General features: G+C 42.0%; 2 protein-coding genes across 6 annotated transcripts; one reads left to right on the top strand and one right to left on the bottom strand.

Annotated features, from left to right (window-relative positions):
- Positions 1-976: 976 nt before the first annotated feature.
- Positions 977-22,112, bottom strand: CCDC117 (coiled-coil domain containing 117). Of its 5 annotated transcripts, none has more exons than XM_062010184.1 (6): positions 21,591-22,108; positions 20,848-20,898; positions 20,268-20,501; positions 18,760-18,897; positions 17,958-18,234; positions 977-3,539 (listed from the first exon to the last, which is right to left on the bottom strand). In XM_062010184.1, the coding sequence occupies exons 1-5, from the start codon at positions 21,944-21,946 to the stop codon at positions 17,982-17,984; spliced, it is 1,032 nt and encodes a 343-aa protein (XP_061866168.1). In that variant the 5' UTR covers positions 21,947-22,108; the 3' UTR covers positions 977-3,539; positions 17,958-17,981. The 5 variants fall into 5 exon arrangements, with proteins under 5 accessions (XP_061866168.1, XP_061866167.1, XP_061866169.1 ...); XM_062010183.1 differs by lacking the exon at positions 977-3,539 and adding an exon at positions 14,905-15,271; XM_062010185.1 differs by lacking the exon at positions 977-3,539 and adding an exon at positions 15,280-16,402.
- Positions 9,414-12,019, top strand: XBP1 (X-box binding protein 1). The gene is made up of 5 exons (XM_062010187.1): positions 9,414-9,670; positions 9,882-9,978; positions 10,053-10,181; positions 10,768-10,931; positions 11,747-12,019. Exons 1-5 carry the CDS (start codon positions 9,471-9,473, stop codon positions 11,931-11,933), a joined length of 777 nt encoding a protein of 258 aa, XP_061866171.1. The 5' UTR covers positions 9,414-9,470; the 3' UTR covers positions 11,934-12,019.
- Positions 22,113-22,364: the final 252 nt, after the last annotated feature.

Raw genomic sequence — 22,364 nt, 5'->3', positions numbered from 1 at the left:
TTGCTTGATGAAGATGCTTAAGGAATGTAAAAGGAAGGGAACAAGAACTCAGGTTATTGAGAGGAGCTGATAAGAGCAGGAGCCCAGGGGTATTAACAAATATATTGGAAACAGCATTGTTAGCTCTGCTGTTTTGGCACTAACTTATTTGTTCTTCAGGGATCCTCCCTGAAGTCCAGTATCAATTATTACTATAGCAAAGAGCAGACAACATTTTCAGTTGTTTTCTTCAGATGCACAATCAAAAGCCAGCCTCCTGACAACCTACAATGCTGCTGGTCTCTGATGATCCAGTATGCTCTAAGTATGGCAATATCAGAACTCAAAAGATTTATTGATCTTTCAGCCAGTAGTAATGTGAAAATTTAAATAAGCTGCTTTTTTTTTCCTCCTATATTAGGTTAGATTCTAGCACAACAAAGGAAAATATGACTTTTTTTTTTTTTCAAAGAAGTAAGGAACAAACCAGTGAGTATGAATTAAAAGTATTTTAGCTACTTTGAGTTTTGAATTTTCTTTTCACTGAGACTGTCTCCACTATCAGCTAGATATCAGCCAAGATGCTCTTTGTTTGGAGCATAGTTATCTCTCAACCACTTTGTAAAGAAAAAAATTAAATTAAAATCTTGTAAAAAGGGCTGCTCAAGTATGTTAAGTAGTAGGAAAAGGTGGTTCTTCCTCCTGTGATTTATCATAAGAAATTATCTGATAACACTAGATAACCCAGCCTGATTACATTTCAGTGGTAAACCCATTTACAAAAGTGAGGGCAACTTGTGGCTGCAGAGCTCAGTGGCTAACCCCCTCCACTGGTGAGCAATGAACTTTCATGCTCAGGCTGTGAGTATTTGCAGATATTACTGTACCCACATAGAGAGTACTGTGATGTTTTTCCCTTTAGCTACTAGGTATTCAGTTTAAGGTTCACAAGCTGCTACTTAAAACAAAACAAAACTAAACAAAACAAATCAAACAATCCCCCAGAAAAGAAACACAGCAAAACCCACCAAAAAACCCCAACAAACTACTACTGCTGTCTCCAACTCATAAGATTGTTCTTAACACACTGTGGCAAATGGGAGCAGTGGCTGAGAATAAGTTATATGTGAAAAAAATTGATTATATTTCAGTAGAACAACCTGGTCCTCATCTCCTTTCTTTCTTGACAATGACAATCAATGAACAGAACAGCAACATAAGCTGTGAAAATCAGTTCTATAACTTCACAGAGTAGTGGAATAAAATGATAATTTACATATGAACAGTTTACAACTAGTGGCCAAAAGAAGGCTAAAAAGGCAACAGCATTAAATATTTTATGCTGCAGTCAGTAAGTTTTGCAACATGTAATAAACTGCTTTTAAGCACACAATTCCAAGTTACTCGGGGTTAAAGAGTGCAGATGTAAGACTCTCACAGGCGGGTCTGCAGACGGGTGGGAGTGCCTGCTCTGGCCCTCCTGACTTCCCAGATGTCGGGATGCACTAAGGCAGAGCAGCCAGCAGGTGACCTCCGAGACTGAAAAAGCATGGCGAATTCCTCTGCCCTTTGACCAAGCACATCAAGAATGTCTAAAACATGCCAAAATAGGTCCAGAAAAATTAGTTTGAATTAAAGATATCTCCCATAACCTTTCGTTTTCATGCAGTGTAACTTTACTATTGCAATTTGGAACAGAAAGCCAATTGTAACAGACAATATGCTTTTATATTTATGAAAACCATGTTTTCATCATTTGCATCAAATAAAGTAACAAAAACTCTTGTAACTTATCAACTCAATTAAAGACCAAAAAATAAAAATCAGTAGAGATTTATGTTAAGAGAAAGTGCCATGCAGCTGTGGCTTTGGCTCTTGCTAAAAACCTGCATCAAAGCAATCCAAATTAATCAACGGACCACTCATGACAACTTTCATTATAGACATTATTTTGAAACAAAATTCCCTGATAATGTTTGAAGAGTTAAGGTTTCCAATGTCTTAAACAATGTGTAGTCTTCTAAATCTGTATGAAGGTGAAACATTCTGATTTGGGAACACTTCACCGTCTCTGTGCAGGTTATTTTCTTCTGGAGGGAAAATACAATAATGAATCAGGCCTGTAAAACTGCAGTATGTCAAATTGCACTAAAAATACCCTTATTTAGATAATTGCAGCCTCTTCTTTTCACACACCATTGTCCAATACATTCTACAAGCTTACATGAGAATTGCAACACAGTACAGACATGCATGATGCATTCCTTCAGGGTCCTCAACAAGCATGCAGACACAGTAGATCATGTTACCAAAGAAAGAAAAAATACTAAGAAAAAAGCTCAGGAAATTGTTGATAATATGCTGTTTGATTATCTAAAATCTCTGCAAGAGCATATGGGAACAGAATGAATGTGAAAAAAAAATGTAGCCATATTTTCCAAGAGTCTCAATACCCATTCATCCTGCAAGTACCCGCAAATGCATCCATACAAATGTTTTTTACTGTGCTCTTACGCCCCTGAGATTGCTCTACATCATCTCTACTCACTTCCAGTTACAATTCCACTAAATTGTAGATTACTCTTAATTTAATGCATTATGTCAGTGCTTAGCATCTTCTTTTCTTATAATATTTGAAGAAGCACCCAACATAAACAGCATGTAAACAGCATACTCTACATATTTTCAGAAATACACATATTAACACTTCTGTATTTAATTCAACAGTGTTATTAGTGTTTCTGGAGTAAATATATGCTACAAATTGATGTTCATGCAGCCCTACTTCAAGCAATACACTATTTAAAGCAAACAATATGTACACAACACAAAATGAAGTTGAAGCACATGATTAAAGTATATAATGTATCAGTTACTAATACTAATTGCAAGAAATAAACCCTTCTATTTGAAGAACTCCCATGATTAAAGCCAACAAATAGATTTCACCACTTCTGACTACTAAAAGTGAAAAACATTTTTAAAATCGGACTGACTAAAATGAAGGAATCACTACGTTAACAATCAATTCATTAACCAATTCATTCATATGAAAGCAAGTTAAGCAACTATTCATCTTCAGTTATCTATTATAATAAAGACTTACCTAAGTTACAACATCTGACTAGCACTTTTAATTAATCTTCTGCACTGCATTTTCCACATTCATATATCAGCATATAAGCTATTTAGTTAGTACACAGATGGCTTCAACTGTCCCTAACCATTTACATAAGTTATCATTAAAGTCAAGTGCTAACAGAGCAAATAAGTGAGGCTAACAGAAAGGATGTGTAATAGACTTGTCCCTCCGTGAACACCAGCTGTTACCCTGAACCCTCACAACATTCAGCAAATAAAAAATACATGAGGCAGGAGACAGACAACTCTGTCAACACTCCTCACATTTTGGGTCATGCTGAACCTTTGTTGAGACAGCAATGATTCCTATTGACATTTGTTGATAACTTTCCTCTTGTCTCTTTTCACACAGGATTTCTCATGACAGCTGAATACAGGCTCTGCATACAAAAGGCAGAACTAGGTGAAGGCACCAAAACCTAAAAATATAAGTAAAGAATTTCAAAATTACAAAACAAGAAAGTTACCAGAACTACCAAGGGCTCTGAACTTTTCAAGGAATTTCACAGCCTAGGGAATTCTAAGAAAAAAGAGAAGGTATTGCCTTTCAAAAGCCGGCACTACTCGAAAGAAAAAGTAGCTTCTGCCAATAGAAAGTAATCATCAGGTTTTCTTAAACACAGTTGTTTACGTTCCAGAGCATTTTCCGATAAGAGGTTCCAGTTCTGCACCAGGATGTGTAAACAGAAAAAATTACTGGAACAAGAGCATTGAGGCATGTGAGATTTCAACAGTTGGCTGTTTTCCTCAGAGAGTTTGCTCAATGCATCAAATATTACCCAAAATCCAGTGACATAGGCTGTCACTTCATCGGACAGCAAAACCAGCAAGCTCAATCTCTCTTGTATTACTCAAGCAGATTCTGCACCATAATGCCCAATGATGCACTTGCTGCATCATCTCAACAGAGTTCTAATACCTTTACCTTTTCTCTTTCACTTGTGACTACCACCAATGTATCACCATGCATCAGTGTACAAAAGTGGACACAGACACCTTTCAAGTAGCATCACATCTAAAGGCAGAACTCAACAGTGCACAACTTTGGCCTCTAGTTTAGTCAAGACTTTAATCACACTTGGAAATTATGTTGAAGTGTGGCACCTTACAGAACCTCAAAATCCTGCATAATCTGCACAGCTCTCTGGTCCACATTTTCCCATGACCACGATGAAAAAAACTTTGCAGGAGAATAGAATACTGTGCTTGGGACCATGCTAGAAAGAAAACAGCCAAACAGCTAAAGTAGGACTACAGCATGCAAAAAGTTAAAACATAAACTGCAGCCAAGCACCACAGATGCCAAAAGGTAGACCTTTTAAAGGGAAAGAGAATTTATGCAATGAAGTAGGGTCAAGGACAGATGAATGGTGTGGGAAGGGGATGGGCTCAATGTTAAGCAAGTTGGTTAGAAACAGAAGACAGAACAACAATGCAAAGCCCCAAAGTAAAACAATGAGCAACGACAACCTCTCCTTGCCCTGTGAGATTTCTTCACATATCAGCTATATGGGGCATCCACAAAGCAGATTCCCTGACCTGAGCCTGTTTCCCTCGCCAGCTAATTCAACGCTGTTTGATTTCAGGGTATAGTCTCTCAGGGATCAGCAGATGACATAAATCCTCCCAAGGCATCCAGTCACCAGGTATAAAGATCTGTTTACATGACCAATGTTTGCAAAGCTTTCCGATAATGTTTAGTTTTTACAGAACTAATAGCACAGGGTGGCTGGGAAGCAAGTCTTTCCATTTACTGTGTCTTCTTTTAAATTCCCATGAGTGGTGTGCTCCAGTCTCTGAATATGCACAACAAATTTTGTTCTCAGTCTAACAGAACAGATCATGTCAAGAGATCTTTATCTCAAAATACTGGAATGCCCTTGACAACAGGTAGGCTTTCCCTTTATTATCAGCATTCTCTGACAGTGGGAGGGAGAAAACCAGCTTTCAGATGGGATTAGCAGGCTGCCTCTACACCTCTGCTGTTTAATAAGCATGTCAGTTTTCTAGAAAAAGTACTAAATTTTTAAAAAATTACAACTGCAACAAAATTATATTGGTCAGTTAATTTCTGCTCTTGTCCAATACCAGAGAATTCTTGAGTTTCAGAGGAGTCTAATGAAGTGAAGAAAATTGTAATTACAATGCAAGTAAAATTCATGGGGAAAAAAAATATGGTTGTAGATGCAAGGAACATTCTGACCTCTTTACATGGGCTGTTTGATCTTAAATTTACTGTTATCACTTCAAAAAGAGACGATATATCATTAAACCTCGCTAAGAAAAAGCTACCACCTTGTATTCTGTAACATTAAAAAAGAGAATTATATATACACAAAACATTAGAAGCCATGAAGCATGAGATGATTTTGCTGCCAAAAGCCTGTGATGCAGAAAGGTTACTACAGGAGAGAGCTACAATGGAGGTTCCTTTTTTTTTGAAATTAAGTTAGTCAGTGGCTATATATGTATCTACAACTGGTCTTTGGAACTGTGCTTCCCATTTCTTTTCCCATCTGCCTTTTTTACAAGGTACTGCATGAAATTTATTGCTACTAAGACACTAAACCTTGAATGGGACACAACTGCTTTGAATATAGGCAATCCTACTAAACTACTTAGAGGAGCTCCAAGGTGAACTGCGGTGCCTATGGCTGCTGGGAACTCCAATGACAGTGAAGAGAGATCTTTTCCTGAAAAAGGCCTTCTAAAATGCCTAGCCTCCAGCCAGCTTTCAGAATATCTTTGTTCCAGCAACATTAAAAGCATTTTAAGAGTTAACTCAGACTTCTCTTGTGAATCAGAAGCAAAGCTTTGTTGACTATGGTGATGGGAGAACTAATCCTATTAGGATGAGAAGACAGAAAAGCCTTCTATGAGGGCATGTGATCTCTGTCACAAGATACGTGCTGCCCAAGTCAACTGATGCTGCCACTGTGAAGAAAACAGACAGAACTTCAGTATGAAGTTATGAAAGTATTCGAAGAATTGTTGTAATAGGAGAAACTCAAGGTACAAGTGTGATGGGATCTCTCCATCATCTTAAAATCAGATAGATCAGTCGACTGAGTCATAAAGATGATCAAAGTAAGAATCTCCAGCCTGTGCCTGTGGCCCACTACACAGATATAAGATAAAACTGAGGCAGGCTTACCCTCTGTTCCTTATAATTCTGGGTACTAACAGGTACCAGTAAAGCATGGAGGTGGAACACAAAGGCAAGGAACTGGAATGCAAGGTACGTGTTTGTAAGATACTGACTTGCAGGAGAGTCAGGGTTTAATGTTGGATTCACTGGGGCTTTTCCACACTTCTCTAGTGGTACACTACAAATTATCACAGAGGCCAATGAGGCAGACTCTCAATAATATGTATTAATGGAGAAGGGATGATAGCTGAGCAAAATATCACCTTCCTTCCAGCTGATGATGAACTCTGCAACTAGGCTAGTTGAGTCTCCTACAGAAAGGTAATGGTTACTTTCCCCCTGAAGACTGAGGGCACTAGAATCTTGAGAGATGCACTCTCGAATCCCAATGTGTAATGATGAAATTTAAGAATAAGTAAAATTAATGCAAAGTTCATTACAAACATTACAGGTTTGGAATAACCTAATTTTAGGCTGCAGAACAGTTCCCCTTCTCATTTAATCAGCTATTGATACAGATCTGTGAATACTCCAGCTGTTGACACTAGTCTGGGGCCCTGGACCACTTTCCAAGAGTTTTCAGACACATATTGATCAAACAAGCAGTTTCTCAGACTATGTTTGTTAGTTAAACTATCTTTTTCTCTACATGTTCTTCCATTTTGTTCTCCTCCTCTATTCCTCCCTTTTTAATATGTAGATAACATTCAACTCATATTTCTTTCTCCGTATCTGATATTGCACAACAGCAAAGACTCTCCACCTTTATTAAACAAAACTATTTCCTTTGGTGGGTTGGCAACCAGCAATATACAATGTAAAGTTATGTTAGCAGGAACTAATGTTTCTGGCAGGGCAGCCAAAAGTATCCTCATTGGCACATCCTTTAGCTAGGAAAAGGCAGGGTAAGAAACATTCTTGAGTAACTAGAGCACTGTCATGTGGATCACAGGCTTGGATACAACGTCTGAAAAAAAGAAAAATACAAAAACTGGACTGTGTAAACAATGAGTTTGGGGAGAAAAAAAAATCAGAATTAAAGTGTTTAAAATTAAAGCTTTCCTCATACAGTGTCTCTGTGCAAGACCAGCTTTACTGAACTTTTCTTTGCCACTCTTTTACCCAGTGACTTAAACATACATTTCACAGACAACTTTATGTATCCTAATGGTAGTAGCACAATATTTGTGAGCCTACAAGAGATCTCAGGCACTGCATCTCAGACAGTCTTTGCAATGCTACTGAAATTAGTCAACAAGACCAGACTGCAGGTTGCCATGCCCTTCTTTTGCCAGCTGTTACTGCCAACACTAAATATCCTAATAAATGCTGTTATTATCTTCAGTAAGAGTGGACACCACCAGTGCCAAGGGAGCTTCCATTTTTTTGCCTGGTCATATATCATTGTGAAGTGGTTCATGTACAACTAGTAAATGTCTCTGCACTTCTATAGTTTAATCATTATCACAATTGTTAGTTGCAAAAGGAAAAATGTGCCTTTGCTCTGGTTCTATGTAAAAATTAAATAGAAAAATTAAATCACATTCAAATAGAAAGTTAGGATTTTTCTTCAGCCATAACGCCAAGAAAACCAGATATCTGTATGCTGAATAGCATCATGGCTGGTCTCAGCTGTAGAGCTATAAAAGCACCACAAGTGGTGGCGGCCTGTTCAACATTTTTGTTTGTTGTAATAAAAGGGCAACTTACTCAAAATGAATGTCTGAAATCAGAAAAAGATATCATAACTGGACCTGCATTTTGCTAGAAAACAGTGACATTTTTAAGTGGGAGTTAGAATTAAAGAAAAAACATGAGTCCAAAACCCAGGAGAAACGTATGAAAATGCAAATAGTTTTTAATAATGGGCACCAGAGGGCCTTAGCAGGACCAGAACAAACTTTTCTACACTCAGTGTAAAAGGCTTCTTGAAAGTCACCGTATTTTTCACAAAGGTGTCAAAGTAGAAAGGTGAACTCTCAGCCTTAACTAAATGTCATGCTGCAGTGAGTAAATTTACAAATACAGAGTTTGTTCTTTGTTATGAAAGCCTGGCAGAACTCCAACACTGGAGTAGAGCCAAACCAGTGCACCAGTGGCCTTTGAACTTCTAAAGCTCATGTTTTCCCTTTACTGTTTAATATCTGAATTTAAATTCAATGTACAAATGGATTTTAGAAACAAAGGTAAGTAGCCAAAATGTCAACATTTCGTAACTACTCAGCTTATGGGCAACTGCCACAGGCAAATAATGGAAAGCTTCTGTGTACTGAGCTAAGATTGCCATTTTAAAACAAACCCGGTGCCCTAGGTGGCTGTAGATTACCGTTTGCAAGTTATGAAACAGCTTCTTTCCCATGTGATTAGTATTTTGAGGCTTTTTTTTACTTGCCTGGGCCCAAGATCTCTCAGATCTGATGCTAATCCATCATGGATAGTTTTGGCAACGTCCTTCACCAGACAACATCAAAAGCACATTTTTACGTACAGCACAGTGCTGCTGCTCCTTCTAAGAAACAGGCTGGATTCAAAGGACAACCGCTGAGGTATTTCTGCATGCTCTCTCGCAACTTCTACTCATCGGCCACTAAGCTCTTCTCTACTTTTTTGTTGCTTTCAGATAATTTTTTATCCCATTCTCATGGGATCTGTTACAGCTCCATTCTTGGCACTTGTGTTCCCACGAATGTTGTCCCTTTCTCTCGAATTCTGCTTTGTGACTGCTTTGCGACTGACGGCCTCTGTGCAGGTGCCCACAGAAAAGCTGCAACTGCATCGCCACCTCCAGCCGTGCCTGGTCTCTCCTCCAGACACTCCCCAGCTTAAGCGACTTCTCCATCGCGCCGCAGCAGCACGGCGAGGCCAGGCCTGGCCCAACCCGGGAGCCGGGCCCCGGCAGCGAGAGGCCGGGCCCCGGCAGCGAGAGGCCGCGCCACGCCGGGCCCGGCCCCGAGCCTCGGGCCCCCGGCGCCCGCGAGTCCAGCGGCCCCGCCCCCGTGCCACGCGCCGCCGTCGGCCCCTCGCCTGACGCAATCCAGCTCCCCGCTTGCTCCCGGCCGCGGCCCAATCGGCGCCCGCTTGGGCGCACCGTCACGACGCCTCGGCCAATGAGGAAGAGCCACGATGGTAGAAATGCGGGCGGGGCCCGCAGCCTCCCGCTGTGCCGTACGGCGCGTCGTCGGCTGCTCCGTCCGCGTCGACTATGGCAGCGCTGCCCGGTGCCGCGGCCCCCCGGCTGCTCCTCATCCCCGGAGAAACGGCCGAGCCCGCCGGCCCCTTGGTCAGCCGGCAACTTTCCGTTGTCCTGCCGGCAGGAGCCGCCTCGGGCCCCGAGGCCCCACAGCCAGCCCGTAAGCGGCAGCGGCTCACCCATCTGAGCCCCGAGGAGAAGGCGCTGCGCAGGTGAGCGGGGGCTCGTCCGCGGGGGCTCGTCCGCGGGGGCTCGTCCGCGGGGGCTCGTCCGCGGGGGCTCGTCCGCGGGGGCTCGTCCGCGGGGGCTCGTCCGCGGGGGCTCGTCCGCGGGGGCTCGTCCGCGGGGGCTCGTCCGCGGGGGCTCGTCCGCGGGGGCTCGTCCGCGGGGGCTCGCCGCGCTGACGGCCGCCTCTCCCCGCAGGAAGCTGAAGAACCGCGTGGCGGCTCAGAGCGCCCGGGACAGGAAGAAGGCGCGGATGACGGAACTGGAGCAGCAGGTGGTGGAGCTGGAGGAGGAGGTAAGGGGACGGGGTGACCCGCGGGGGCAGCTGCGGCTGGCGCTGCCGCTGCCCTGTCTCACGGCTCTCTACAGAACCAGAAGCTGTTGCTGGAAAACCGGCTTCTGCGGGAGAAGACGTGTGAACTTGCCCACGAGAACCAGGAGCTTCGCTGCCGCCTCGGTTTAGATGCTCTAAAGACAGAGGAGGAAAGTGAGATCAAGGTGAGCCTTCGGCTGCGCTGGCGGCTTGCCTTCTTGGGCAGAACCCGCTAAGAGCTGCTGTGGTCCTGGAGGTAACTGCGTGGCAGTGGGTGGGGAAGAGTAACCCCGGCGGCGCTGGGAACTCTTGGGCTGTAACTGCCGTGCTATGGAGAGAGATACTTATGTGCTAGAAACACTTGTCCTCCAGAAGGAGGCTTTCCTACAGACCAGAAAGTCTGAAGTGGGGCCCCAGGTAGTGTAGGAGATGGGAAACGAACTAGTTCTAAGCTGTTTTAAGATTACTTCATTTGCTCTTCTACTTTACCTACAAGTGAAGTGGTAACTTAGTTACGTTAACGCCTGTCTCCAAAGAACGGGATATAGTGGAGGGGTTCAGGACCTTTTTAAAAGTGGCAAACAAAATCTGCAGACATATGGAAGATGGAGCCAACTTTGGAAGTAGTCTTCTCTCCAGAATCCTACTGCACAAGCAAAAGGAAAATCTGATGTGGAAGTCTTTGCAGGAAGAGCATGATGTTCTAGATTATGTTCTGTACTGTCTGCCAGAACATTTGTGGTGACTCATTGGATTTTTTCCTTGGCACAGGTGGAGAAGGAATCGCAGGTGGATGAGATTGGATTGGTGACCGGGTCCGCTGAGTCCGCAGCACTCAGACTATGTGTTCCTCTGCAGCAGGTGCAGGCCCAGCAGTCACCATTTCTGATAACTTCCATGTGGATTCTGATGGCAGTGACTCTTCAGACTCAGAGGTGAGCATCCACTCATATCCAAAATGCTCATGGAATTCAGAGCCACTGTGGATTTGTGACTAGTGTTCTAACTTCTTAATGTAAGTCATTTGATGAGTTCCCATAGTTCTCTTGTTGGTTTGTCTTCCAAGTCTTGGAATACCATACCTATGGCTCAGATCACTGTTTTAGGCTGTATCCAGTGAGTACAAGAGTTCATGCAACCTGAATAAGTCTTGTTTCCATAAAATTTTGGAGGATATTGCCTGAAACAGTCTCTTAGCTCTAATAGCAGAAGTGTAGAAATAAAAGTACACTGTGTATTTATTCTTGTTGAAAACAAACTTGATAATTTTGCTGATGTACTCACACACAGTAAAGCTGTTTGAACTTAAGGCCAGTCTTTTATGAGTGACTTCCAGCAATGGAAGGATGGGCATTCTTCACCTTTTTAGTAAAACGCCCAAACAAAAATCCCCCAACTTTGGTCATGGGCAAGTATGCCCGAGTTACATTTGGGTATTTGCTGTGTGGAGCCTGCAGGTAGTGTGGTGTTTGTACCTGATGAGTCCAAGATCTTGAGTTTCTAGCAGAGGCTCTGAATATCATGCATGTAGAATTCTATGGGGATGGCAAATACATTACAAAGTTAATGGACGAAAGAATTTCTGAACGATGAGAAATTGCACTGTCTGTTCCAATATTGGTGGCAAAACTTATACTCTTGATCATGTCAACAGGTTTTAAATTCCAGATAAGGGTTAATAGATGCCATAATTGATGTTTTGATGTAACAGTAATAGGCTGTCTTTCTGAAACGGTATTTCATTCTGCAGTCTGATCTCCTGTTGGGCTTTCTGGACAGTCTGGACCCAGACATGTTTCTTAAGTATGCTGATTCAGAATCAATGTGCCTGGAAAAGCTGGAGGAAGAGATCGGTGGAGAAACAAATTCCATACCATCCCCCTCCCCTCCCTCTTTGGGGTCCCCATCAGCTAAGCTGGAGGCCATTAATGAACTGATAAGGTTTGACCATGTGTACACAAAGCCCCTAATACTGGAGATCCCTGTTAAAAGGGGTAACCAAACCAATATGGTAGTGAAAATTGAGGAAGTATCTCTCTCTCCATCTGAAGACAAACCTATCCCTGAGGTCCCAGTGTCTGTGAAAGAGGAACCTGTAGACAACATCATGCCAGAACTGGGCATCTCTCACCTGCTCTCCTCTCATCACAGCCTTGCAGCCTCAAGCTATCTGTTGGATGGCCATAGTGACTCTGGATATGAAGGATCCCTGTCGCCCTTCAGTGACATGTCCTCTCCACTTGACCCTGATCATGCTTGGGAGGATAGCTTTGCCAATGAACTTTTTCCCCAACTGATCAGTGTCTAACTTGGTAGTGTTAATGCTCCTTGGATAACTCTCCTGGCAGGATAACAGGATATGCCCATTGGGTTGCGGGGAGGGTGGGGTGGAAATCAAATGTATCCAGAAAAAAGTTGCTCATTTCTACTTGTGCTAGTAGATGAAGTGATGGCCAATGCATTTCTTAGTATTTGAAAAAGCCTAGGGTGTTCTATCTTGCCCTCTTGATCAGTGTTGGCTTGTGAGAGAAGAAAGTTTGTGGTTTTTTTCAGTAAGTTGCCAATTCTATGGGAACCTGAAAAACAGTAATTTTGTTTGCCATTTAAAATAACACCAACAACTGCAGTGGGATATTCATTTATAGGCAGCCTGGTTAAATAGTTTTGTACATCTTACAGATGTAAATGCTTATTTTTCCATTTGCTATGTAGAGTTCCTTCTCCATTTAATATTTAACTGTATCGATGCAATTAAAGTGCAATGCAGCTCCTCATTTTTTTTTTTTTTTGCCTTGGATCTCAGTGGGGAGGGGAGAATATCTGGGCCTTGCAGCATGTGAAACTATAGAAGTTTTAAGAGAGGAGGTCTCTCACTGTCATGTCCTTATAGCACCTTAAAGCACCAATCTTGCAGCACTTCTATCATGTACATCGCTGGATGCTTTTGTGGCTTCTTCCTGGGACCACCTGATGTTGCAAGCTCTGCTTAAAAAGTATGAGTTTGTGGATGACCTGAGGTGCCACAGCAAAATCTGCAGCCTGAGTAGAGAATGGAAGTGTCAGTAGCTTCATGTGTGAATAAAATAACTCATATCTTCCTGTTGGCCAGTAATGCCATTCCACAGGCTCACTTTGAGTGAAGGTGGGTGCATTTCAAGTGGTTCATCTATAGAATTTGTGAAGCAGGGAGACACACGAGGTGAAAAAGATACAGACTCTGTGTTACCACTGAACTTTGCAGGAGCTAATTTCAGGTACTACAGTAGGACTCTTGTTCATTTGTTCCAACATTGCAATATTAAAAACATTTGAATTGACATCAAAGAAGAAACTGAAATCTTATTCTGAAAGTGAGAGAGCTGTTCCAGGTGTCTCTGTAACTGTTCTGAGTTTCATGTCTTGCATGACATTTTGACAGAAATAACTTGAGGTGGGGAGGGACAGAAAGGGGGGATGGGACAGGAGGGCATTGGTCCCTAACATTCATGGTGGCAGGACCGCTTTGGATTATGAACTTAAGTAACCTTGCTTGTAATTAAGCACTCTAGCCGAGTATTGGTTAGCAGTAACAATTACAGCTGTGCCATATAGCAGAAGCGAAGTTTAGCTTAAAGTTCTTGAATGTTCAGTATTCTGAGAACAAGCTGCTTCACTTTGAAGCTGGAAAACTGGGATTACTGCAAGACCCTTAGTACCTGACAGATGATGGTACTTCAACCCTGCCTATTGAAAATTGCTTCCATAGTTGAATTACCAGCTACTTTCCTAGGTGTGAGTTACAAACTAAAATGACAGCAACCCCCTGCCCTCATAGCCTTGCCTGCATGGCAGGCCTGCACAGTTGCTGCCTGCTTTCAGGAGTGTCATCTAAGTTGCCTCAGCTCAGCACAATTTCTGTCTCAATAAGCAACAAATTTTTAACACCTAAAAAAGAATTTCAAGGAAAAGTATGTTATGGTTAGCTTTCCATCATATTTGGGAAGGGACTTGGGTTAATAGGTTCATACACAAATCTTAAGCACAGGAAACCAATGTTCAGTGATGGTACTTAAACTGTTTTGCTTTTTCAACTTTACAGCTATTTACTGACAGCACTAAGTTAAAACACAAGCTGTTAATATTTGCGTGAGATCTCTTCCCCTAAAAGCACACAACTTGTTCTTCTTGTGCATCTGGGAGCCTAATAGCACTCACAGATTCGATAAGCACAAATATTTTCTACTAGAATGAATTCTACTTATGTGCTATCAAGGCAGAATGAGTTTTCTTTGTAATATATAGAGTACATCAACATCCATAGGATAAAGTGTGAGAATGTAAACTGTCATCAGAGGATTATTATCTGAGATATTGCTGTAGATGAGAGATGCTAAGTGAAATTAAATGCAGGCACAGCTGAGGCAGCAGGGGAAAAAGTAATACATGGGTGGAGGGGCAGATCTCACTTTTGCAGTGGGCTTCCCTTAAGCTGACTGTCTTCTGCTTGCTCTTTCTGGTTTAGAATCCTACTTGCCTCACAATAAGCATGGATTATGATCCAGTGGTTCATTAGTATGTTACAGCTGCACTTGATTAAATAAATGATCTGTGATGAAAGCCATGTATCTACTCAAGCTAACTGATACAAGACAGGTTCTGAAACAACTACAAGTCCAGTTTCAGTTCCCTGCCAAAATAAATTCTGTCCCTTTCCTCAGAACTCTCTCTCTTGATACACTCCCCATCTCTACAACCTCCCAGCTACATGAAACAGCCAAGAGCCTTACACAATCCTAAATAGGTTGGGGTTTACACCACTCTCATTCTCTCTCTGTGTAGCACACCCATATTTATACTTCAGATACTTGAGAAAGTCTTGACTAGAAGATGGTAAAGAGCACAAAATAATTATTAACATTTCAGTTGCCTTAGATATTTATTGATTTTATACAGAACTAAGCAAGCTAGGCATTCTTAATTTTAGTCTGAAGTAAAATGAAAGATCTGAAAACAAGCTATAGCAACACCTTTGGTACTCTTTTGCTTTGTTAAAGGTGATGACAGACTGACAGCAACTTTTCCTTCCTGGCAGATTCAGGTTTATTCTACGCTGCTGTCGTTGACTATGACCTCCCCGTGTCCCTTTAAACTCTGGAGGAAACAAGTCACACCCCTTCGGGACTATGTAGTTGAATTATAAACTTTCTTAGGCCACAAGGGTATTTTACCTTCCAGTTGAAGGACTGGGCTTGTGCTCTCAGGGTTTTCATTTCTATTAGGAACGAAACACAGCCATCTAAAAAATATTTTAGAAAATTTATTGAAAACTGACATACAAAGGGTGACTTGGTCCCAAGAGAAGAGAGACCATACTGCATCACATTTGCCATCCTGCTTGTAAACAGCATCAAGAGAACTCTTTTAAGGAAGCCAAAAACAAATTAAACTTAAAGAGTTTGAAAATGCCTAGTAGCCTGTTCTCTCCTTCCCTCTCTAAATGATTGCTATAGCTCAGTACTCCTGCATATTTGATTCCTGTGCTATCCCACTGTTCTCTCCCATCAACTGAAGTGATTCCACACTGTTCTCTCATATCACAAGAGCAGAAAATAATTAAGAAAAAAAATCTACAAAAGTGAATTTTTCTGACACAGTTATTTCCCACTTCATGCTCTTCATCAATATTCCACCACTGAAATTGTTTCAGACAGCAGAAAACCAGGGACCGATTGATGCCATATTAATGTCAATTAAGACAAAATACATCTGTGAAAGTCAACTTTTGGTGCAAATGTAACAGGAAAAAAGTATGCTTACAAGACACCTACAAAAACTTATTCCTCTGCAAATTTGATAGGCAATTTGTAGTTTTTTTAAGAGGAACAAACTTGCATCTAGATTTGATGTATTTTGTCCTCCCACAACCTCTGTTGCAATTTTAGTGTTGCTGAGATGGTTTCATCAAATATTTGATTTTTATACCCTTTCTTCAGTTTATTTAGGATTCAGAACTATCAGCTAAAACAGTTCCAATTTTGAACTTTTACTATAATCCTGCAAACTTTAAAACAGGTAATAATTTGGAGGCACCACATTTCGTATCTACAGTGACTATAGCCTTGTCCATGCTGCATTGCTCTGCTTTATACTCAAGCAATGTAACACGTCAAAGGCTGGAGATTTTAAGCTCAGTCAGCAATTTAGGAACACATGAGAAATTTTAACCAGTACATGCAAGTTATATAGCATGACCCTGAAATGAAATTAGACATAATAGCAAGATAAAGCTGCACACATTCTCTAATTTAATAAAAGTTTCAGAATGGTAAAGTTATACACCAGTTTCAAGAGTAATACTTATTCAAATGGTAGAATGTTTGTAGTGAAGCTCTGAAATGTTCCAGGAAGAGACAAAATTTCACGCAACCTTCAAACAAGAGCAGCAAGATAGACAGGATTTAATGAATAGGGATTTCTTTTGAACAGAACTTCTGCTGTCAGCCAAAAGGAAAGGCTGACTGAAAAAAGAAGCTCAATTTTTAAACTATCAACTATGGGCTATTAAACTGTAAAAAATATCATCATAAAGATGATGAATTAGCTGTGTAAGGGCAGAGTAGATTTTTTCATGCAAACAGATGCATTACTGTGTACTTGCTCCTTTATGTTAACAAGATGTCAAAACCAGACTGGGATGGTAAGACTCTGAACAGAACCTCTTGCTAGGAAAAGAATTTCTTACGGAAAGTCTCAATTCAGGTATCTCTGAGGAAGCTCAAGGACTTAGGAACAGAAGATTCTCCACCTTGTTTACGGGTTTTAAATGTAATGGAACTGTTGTACATCGAAGAAAGATACAATAAAAAACTCATTGAGGATTGCTTTTCTTAACACCCCCAGCAGGGCATAAAATTCTTTTGGCATACATCTGCATAAACTATTTGATGTTATGTTAATGGCACATGCTCTGGCTTAAATTTTAAATTTAGATTCCCTCAGGAAGAAGACAAGCATCTTGTTTACTTCACCACCAATGCCAACAGTCTCAAAGTCTGAGACTTGGTTACAGACAACAATCAGCATTTTACCCTCCTTATGCCAGAAAATCAGCTCCCTGTTATCTGATTTACTTACCATGTTTATCAGAATTAAAAGATGACATTTATTTCATCAAAAGTTACACTGTCTTCAACTGACTTTAAATTTGATGCATACAAAGTGTCACCACATAATGTAAAATGTGAATCAAGTCACTGAGAACCACTTTCTCCAGACTTTGTACCATTTGAGGAGAGGGACGTCAAAAACCCACAAACACAATTTAGGAGCTGATGTATCCAGAGATGACTAAAGTCAGCAGATATCTTGCAACTCAGGAGCTGGTTTTACTTTACAAAGCAAGAGGCTTATGCTCAGCTATCACATTCCTTCCCTATCACACTGTAAAAAGTGTAATTTCTTCATTTGAGTTTACATCAGGTACAAACCAGCCACAGATGAAAAAAACAACCAAAAAACTCCCATATTTCCATAGGGTATCCTTTTTTATCTGTTACTAGACTCAAAAGTATTTCTTCCTTTCCATACCTTTTTGTAATTCAAATTAAACTAACTGACCAAGCATAGTATGTGCACCAATGTCTTAAAATGCTCAGTAAGTGAAAGATGTGGCTTAAGCCACATTTACATCCAATATTTGGATTTTATACTTTAACAAGGACAGTTCAGAGAGTATTTCACCATTAAGCAAAATTGAAATCTACTTCCTTGTTCCAAAGGCCTCTGGGTTACCTTCTCAGTAAAACCAAGAATATCTAAGAGACCAGAGTACAGAAATCTTGGAGTTTTTTTCAGTTTCCTTAAGTTGTACCTGGTCAACCCATGTTCTTATTAGGAAAACCAGAAACAAATACTAACTTCAGATTGACATATCAAACCAGAAAGAAATAATCAAAAAACGGCAACAAAAAATAGAAGCTCACCACTTCCAGTCCAAAATCTGTCATCTACAACTCCATTTCCTCTTCTGCACAGCCAGAGATTCCCAAACTAGCATACGGACTTGGAGACATGACAGTCTGCTGTGATTCAGGGAATGTTTCAGTCTGTGAGTCAAAAGCAGCTCTTGCTGTTGACTGCTTAGCTTGACACCCGTCTGTACTCTGCTGCTTGATGTTCTTAACAGAAACAGACTTCAGTTTATCTGTGAGAAATTCAGGAAGAGGTTTCCAAAGCACCAGCTCCATAGAAGGACGGCTCCTAGAAGGGATCGAGGCTCAGTTAAGTTCACCAGTCACAACTATTAAATGCAGAAGAGCAGTGAGAATCTTCATCTTCTGTGCTATCTTGGAACTATATTCCAGAAGCCATACGTCTTTTTTTTTTTTTTTTTCCTGTAAACTTCTTTTCCTTAACTAGTTCCATTACTTTTAGTTCTAACCCTCTACTTTTTTTTTTTTTGCACCAAACTTGTGACTACTGTCAGTCACACTTCAGGACCTTCTTTCGGAATGTCACATACATTAAAATCGAGATATCATGGTTTATTCAACCAATTTCACTCTGTGCAAACGAGTAGTACAAAACAGACAGCTTAATGACCACTGTAATTACACTTCTCTATTACATTAGGATAGTTTCTCCTGTTTTTTGACCAGATGAATGGTCTGTTATACAACACTGGCTGCACCATGCAGTAATTAAGGATATCGCCACAAACATGAGACTGGGTCTCTCACTTGCCCGTGTTAGCTACATAGCACCATGATTTCCTCCAGAACTTACATAGATTCTATTATTTTCTTTGTCAGGACTTCACCAAAATCCCTCTTCATCCCTTTTTTAAGGGTATCTGACAGGATAAGAGTGGGCAGATTGCTAACATTTCCATCAGCATGAACTTCCTCATCTTCATCAATTATCCTAGGAACGGAGGGGGAAGAGGGAGATAAACACTATTGAGCATACTGTTAGTAGGCACATCCACTGCAACTTCAGTTTTAACTACGTGCACTGCATTGTACAGTATAGGTATCTGACCTAGGCTGGGTACCAGAAGCAGAGGGACCATATTAACATGAGCCTCTCTTCGGCCAATACACCCTTAGAATGACTGTTAACCATAGAAGCCACTTCAGGCACCTGAGCTAGCTTTGTTACCCCTGCATCATCCAGCAGTGCACAACGCAGATATACACTAAGAGAAAATCATTTCACTTCAGAGGGAACTATACAGTTCAGTCACATCACAAGAGGGAGTTTCAGTTATGCAGCAGCTTTGCCTGCTCGATTCCCCATATCTTGAGAATTAATGAAAAGCAACTAAATACAGTTCTTAACCTTTAACAACATTGCACCAACTTATCAGATTAAAATGGCATTTAAAACAAACTGGCGCTATCTCTGTTGTTTTTGTAAACCCTTTAAAGAAAATTAGCACAGTAGCTGGGAAGGATGGGGAACAGTCCTCTGAGAGGCCCAAAGCAGGATTTGGAATGCAGATATATCCAGATAACAAAGACACATTTCACTACTCTTTTTACCCAAGAAAAACAAACAAACAAACAAAAAAACCTAACAGTACCTTGCTTCCTTTCATGCACCATCTATGGAATAACCATCTAAAAAACCTGCTTGTTTTGTATTTTATATAAACTTTTGGCTTTTTAACAACTGTCTGCAGTGGTCATTTGCATTATTTCAGAATACTAGCTTGACTGCAATCAACTGATACATACACGTGACATTCCCAGCAATCTTTCAAAGACAAGAATGAACAGCATGTTTGTTAAATGATTGGAATAGACTGCCCCTAGCCACCCCTTCACCCCAGTATCAAGCTATCCAGTATTTAAAAGATGAACATATTGCGTATGTGCAGAGAGATATCTCTGTCAGTGTAGGTAATGGCATGAACCAAATTCACATCTGTCTTGAGCATTTACAATTATTAATCACAGAACAACCTGCATCTGGTTGAAAAAAGCTGAACTGAACATCAGTTAAAATTTGAGGATAAAAGCCTGTTATTGTATACTGATGCTGCACAATCATTGTGAAAAGGTGGTTAGTTATTCAGCATCTCTTGCTCTAGCACACTTGATTTTGGATCACAGCATCAGCCCCAAGACTCATAGGACCATAGGCAGCCTAAAAAGAAATCACTTGAACAGAAGATTCATCTCTAACTTAAAACTAGTGTTATAACACTGCTAAGTACTAGATTTACCCCTCAATGCCCACCAAAATAGGGAAAGCTCAGCAAAGCCAGTCTACTCAATCCCTGCATTTACCTGTCCTCAATTTCCTGAAGCTTCCTGCGAGCAACCTCGCATTGCTGTTCCCCCATTGTTTGATCCATTTCTTCACAGGGAATTTCTAACATGGCAGTTTCAGGACCGCTGCCACCACACTGACTTGCTACCTCCCCAGCTGCCTGCTGACCTGCACAGAGAATCCATTCTTCAGTGTTGAGATTCAAAGGACAATTTTTGGCTCCAGTCAGTCTCTTCTTCCGCACAGGACAACTAGGAGACAGAAGAAGTTTACAATTGTCAAAAGAAAAATGTGTCATTCTACAGGAAAAAATGTTATAAGTCGCGTGCATTACAACAGATTTGACACACTCTGGAAACAAAACCTCCACAAAGAAAACATATGCACATTGCTCTTAACAAAATGTTGGTGGTACACAATTGATCAGGTAAGCAAAATGGATTTGGGTTCATGTGCACTTCAGGGGGAGAATTACAAAGGGAAACAACGATCTAAGTTCCCCTCCTGTGTATGTTATAGGTGAGACTGCTCAAATCTTTACAGAAAACAAAAAGCAAATTGTGATTTTTCAGGCTACAAAAACCAAACTGAATTTACCCTTCTGCCTCTTCTTCTAGTTTATGCTTCTTTGCACAGCGAACAGAGATGCTACAAGAGAAAAACAAATGGTTATTTGGCTTCTAACTGTATCTTTCAGTGACAGTGAGATTTCCAGATGTTATTTTCCTCCCTTTTAAAATTTCACTTGTAGCTAAGAGCAATAGTCACAGTGTGTCACCAATCGTAAAGAGAGTAGAACTTTTCGACACTCAACGACCAGTTTCTTCCAAAGAAAGTCAAAGGAGGTTGTAATTACTGTTCTCCAAGCAAATTTGTGCTAAATTCTCCTCCTTTACATTATTCATTCTATCCACAAAGGGCAAGACCAATTTTTGCTAAATTGTAATGCTTCAAGAAGCAACATGTGTCTCAATACATTGCCTTAAATATGACCAGACAACATTTTATGGAAAAATTAAAGGGTTTTGTGCTCACACATGAGAAAGGGCAAATTTGATTTGTGGGTTTTTTTTCTTTTTTTTTTTAAGTACACGAGCTTAAAAGCACGTCAAGGTGTTAGTAAACTGAACCATGTTTCTTTCCTTTTGGAAGGCTCCTTCATTCCCCACTAAAAAACTTCAAGGCTGTAGGATGGCTGCAATACAATTCCAACATTGTATAAGCAAAATACTACTATAAGAAAAGAAATCATGACCTGCCTTGAAAAGAAAACCTATTTCACATTGCTGATGCAGCTGAGCTCCCTCCCCTGACCCGGCACCAATTGGCTTGGCACTTACTGGCTGTGACTCTGCTGCTGGGGCAGCCCTCGTGGGAGTGCCGCGCTTGTGAAGGAGCCCACCGGGGACACCGGCAAGCCCTCGTTATAACTTCCGAGGGCAGCGAGAGAGGCAGCGTCGAAGCTGCTTTGCAGATACGGTCCAGAGGAACCGCCGCCATCAGCACCATCGTTTCCGTTCCCTGCCATTACCGTCATCGGTGGCTGGAGATGGTCGTGGCCAGCGGCTCCGGGATGCGGGTCGTCCTGCGCGAGTGCTGGAGAGCCGCGGCGGTCGGGCGCGGCGGCTGGAGCCTGAGAGAACTCCACGGCAGGACCCGCAGGGATGCCCTGCCAGGATCTACCCAGCGCTGCCATTTCCTGCAGCCGGGGAGAAAGAGAGCATCCACACCGCTCGGCCGCCGCACCGAGCCGCCTGGTCCACCGTGCTCCGGGACGCTCCAGGACGGCGGCCCGACGCCGCTCTCCTGCCGCTGCCGCCGGCCCGGCCCGAGGCGGCCCCGCCGGGGCCTCGCGCTGCGCAGCGCCCGCGGCCGGCGCAACTGAGCGCGCAGCGGCCCCGCCGGCGGCCCCGCGGCCCGCAGCCGCCCGCTCCCCCGGCCGCGCAGCGGAGCGCTTACCGCCGGGCCGGGCCCGGAGCCGCACGGCGCGGCCACAGCCGAGGTCCTTTCCAGGCTTTTCGCCGCGCTTGGCGAAGGCTGCGCGGGCACTATGGGAGTTGTAGTCCCGGGCGGCGGCCCGCGGGGCGCGGCGGGAGCTGTAGTCCCGGGCGGCG

Source organism: Colius striatus, chromosome 17 (genome assembly GCF_028858725.1).
Source record: "Colius striatus isolate bColStr4 chromosome 17, bColStr4.1.hap1, whole genome shotgun sequence".
NCBI classification, from domain to species: Eukaryota; Metazoa; Chordata; class Aves; order Coliiformes; family Coliidae; genus Colius; species Colius striatus.
The sequence above is the reverse complement of the archived record's forward strand: the minus strand, read 5'-3'. Positions and strand labels throughout refer to the sequence as shown.

What these genes read in the sequence shown, in the direction of transcription:
- CCDC117 (XM_010203707.2), bottom strand. Translation starts at nt 21,946, where the DNA reads ATGGCAGCGCTGGGTAGATCCTGGCAGGGCATCCCTGCGGGTCCTGCC. An exon ending in CTAGAAGAAGAGGCAGAAGG is followed by an intron (nt 20,502 to 20,847) that starts GTAAATTCAGTT and finishes TCTGTCTCCTAG; the next exon opens with TTGTCCTGTGCGGAAGAAGA. An exon ending in AAGAAAATAATAGAATCTAT is followed by an intron (nt 18,235 to 18,759) that starts GTAAGTTCTGGA and finishes GATCCCTTCTAG; the next exon opens with GAGCCGTCCTTCTATGGAGC.
- XBP1 (XM_062010187.1), top strand. Translation starts at nt 9,471, where the DNA reads ATGGCAGCGCTGCCCGGTGCCGCGGCCCCCCGGCTGCTCCTCATCCCC. An exon ending in TGGTGGAGCTGGAGGAGGAG is followed by an intron (nt 9,979 to 10,052) that starts GTAAGGGGACGG and finishes GGCTCTCTACAG; the next exon opens with AACCAGAAGCTGTTGCTGGA. An exon ending in AGGAGGAAAGTGAGATCAAG is followed by an intron (nt 10,182 to 10,767) that starts GTGAGCCTTCGG and finishes TCCTTGGCACAG; the next exon opens with GTGGAGAAGGAATCGCAGGT.